Source organism: Emiliania huxleyi (genome assembly GCF_000372725.1).
Source record: "Emiliania huxleyi CCMP1516 unplaced genomic scaffold EMIHUscaffold_5294, whole genome shotgun sequence".
Classification (NCBI taxonomy): Eukaryota; Haptophyta; order Isochrysidales; family Noelaerhabdaceae; genus Emiliania; species Emiliania huxleyi.
The window spans coordinates 1-1,595 of record NW_005198021.1 but is presented as its reverse complement, the minus strand read 5'-3'; the positions used below and the strand labels follow the sequence as shown (position 1 = coordinate 1,595).

At 67.1% G+C, this 1,595-nt stretch overlaps 1 protein-coding gene across 1 annotated transcript; it reads left to right on the top strand.

Moving 5' to 3' along the window:
* Positions 1-78: 78 nt before the first annotated feature.
* On the top strand, positions 79-1,586 carry EMIHUDRAFT_124441 (hypothetical protein; the record flags this gene model as incomplete). The annotated part of the gene is made up of 3 exons (XM_005765985.1): positions 79-412; positions 499-540; positions 778-1,586. Coding segments are annotated over 3 exons (1,185 nt in total), but the record flags the coding sequence as incomplete, so codon positions are not given.
* Positions 1,587-1,595: the final 9 nt, after the last annotated feature.

Below are 1,595 nucleotides of genomic sequence, written 5' to 3'. Positions count from 1 at the left end.
CGAGCGCGACTACGGGTGGGGCGGGCTGTGCCTCGAGCCTCGGCCCTACTTCCAGCTGCGAACCAACACGACGCGCAGGTGTCGGGTGGCTGCAATCACGAATGAGTCTCAGCCCGGGATCGGCACCGCTGCCGAGTGGCAGCGGGCGTTGGGAGAGGGGGGCGATCGAGCCGGGACCAGCGCCGTCACGTTTTCGCACCTCTTTCGCGCCTTCGCTGTGCCGCGCCACATCGATTACCTCAGCCTCAACGCCGACGGCGCCGAGGACGACCTCATGGCCACCTTCCCGTTTGAGACGCACACCGTGTCCATCGTCTCGGTGCAGCGCCCGTCCTCACAGCTGATGCAGCTCTTCCGTGCACAGCAGTACGTGTACCTGTGCGACTGCGGCCTGGCCGGCAACATGCTCTTTGTGCACCGCGAGGCGCTCTGATTAGCGGGAAACGCCAAGTGAGAGTCCGCCCCTCCCACCTCCTCACACCATTGCATGTCCGCAAGGCTCCGTCCATCTCGTCGGCAACCGACATCCGCGTCGGCAAGGTGTGCCACAGCTGGCGGCGGTGGGCATGGAGCCCAGATGGGCGCCACCGGCTCATGCGGCACTGTGAAGCCGCCTTTGGAACCTACCGCTGCCCCTTCAAATCGACCGACGATGGGCAGCTCAGCTGGACGGGCGGTGTGCCAAAACTCGTCTCGGTCCACCAGGCGCTCCCGCCGTTGCTCTCTGGCCACGGTGCGATTGACACCTCTGACCCACCCGCGCCCTTCCCTCACTAGGCGCTCGCGTTTGGCGTTGGCACTCGCACAAAAGCGGAGCGAGCCACTCTCATCGAGGGGCCGGCGCCGCTCTATGCCGCCCCAACGCCCATCGGGCATGCCGCAGCAGGCACCGGGCGGCTCTGGCAGCTCCCCAGGTGCTCGAAGGGCGAGTGCTTCTCCAACGAGCCCTTTGTCCGCTCGACACTTCCCGCCATGCCGCTAGCAAACGGGCGCTCGGGAGCGTGGCACAGCTCGGCGCAGCAGGACCGGGCGGTGCTGGCGCTGCTGGGCGCCAAGCGAGGCGGCTACTTCATCGACCTCACCGCCAGCGATCCCGTCAAGGACTCCAACACCCTCGCGCTCGAGCGCGACTACGGGTGGGGCGGGCTGTGCCTCGAGCCTCGGCCCTACTTCCAGCAGCGGCTCACTTCCACCCGCAGCTGCACGGTGGTTGGTGTCGGCGTGGCGAAAGTCGAAGGCACGGTGCCGCTGACGTTGGAGCGACCGTTCGGGGCTCGCAGCCCCTACAGTGCCCTCGAGAACGCCGTCGTCGCTGGCCGGGAAGGGGAGGTGGCTCGCGTGCTCGAACGTCTCGAGGCGGCGGACTATGAGCGGGAGAGCACGGTGCGAGCCGTCACGTTTGCGCACCTCTTTCGCGCCTTCGCTGTGCCGCGCCACATCGATTACCTCACCCTCAACGCCGACGGCGCCGAGGACGACCTCATGGCCACCTTCCCGTTTGAGACGCACACCGTGTCCATCGTCTCGGTGCAGCGCCCGTCCTCACAGCTGATGCAGCTCTTCCGTGCACAGCAGTACGTGTACCTGTGCGACTG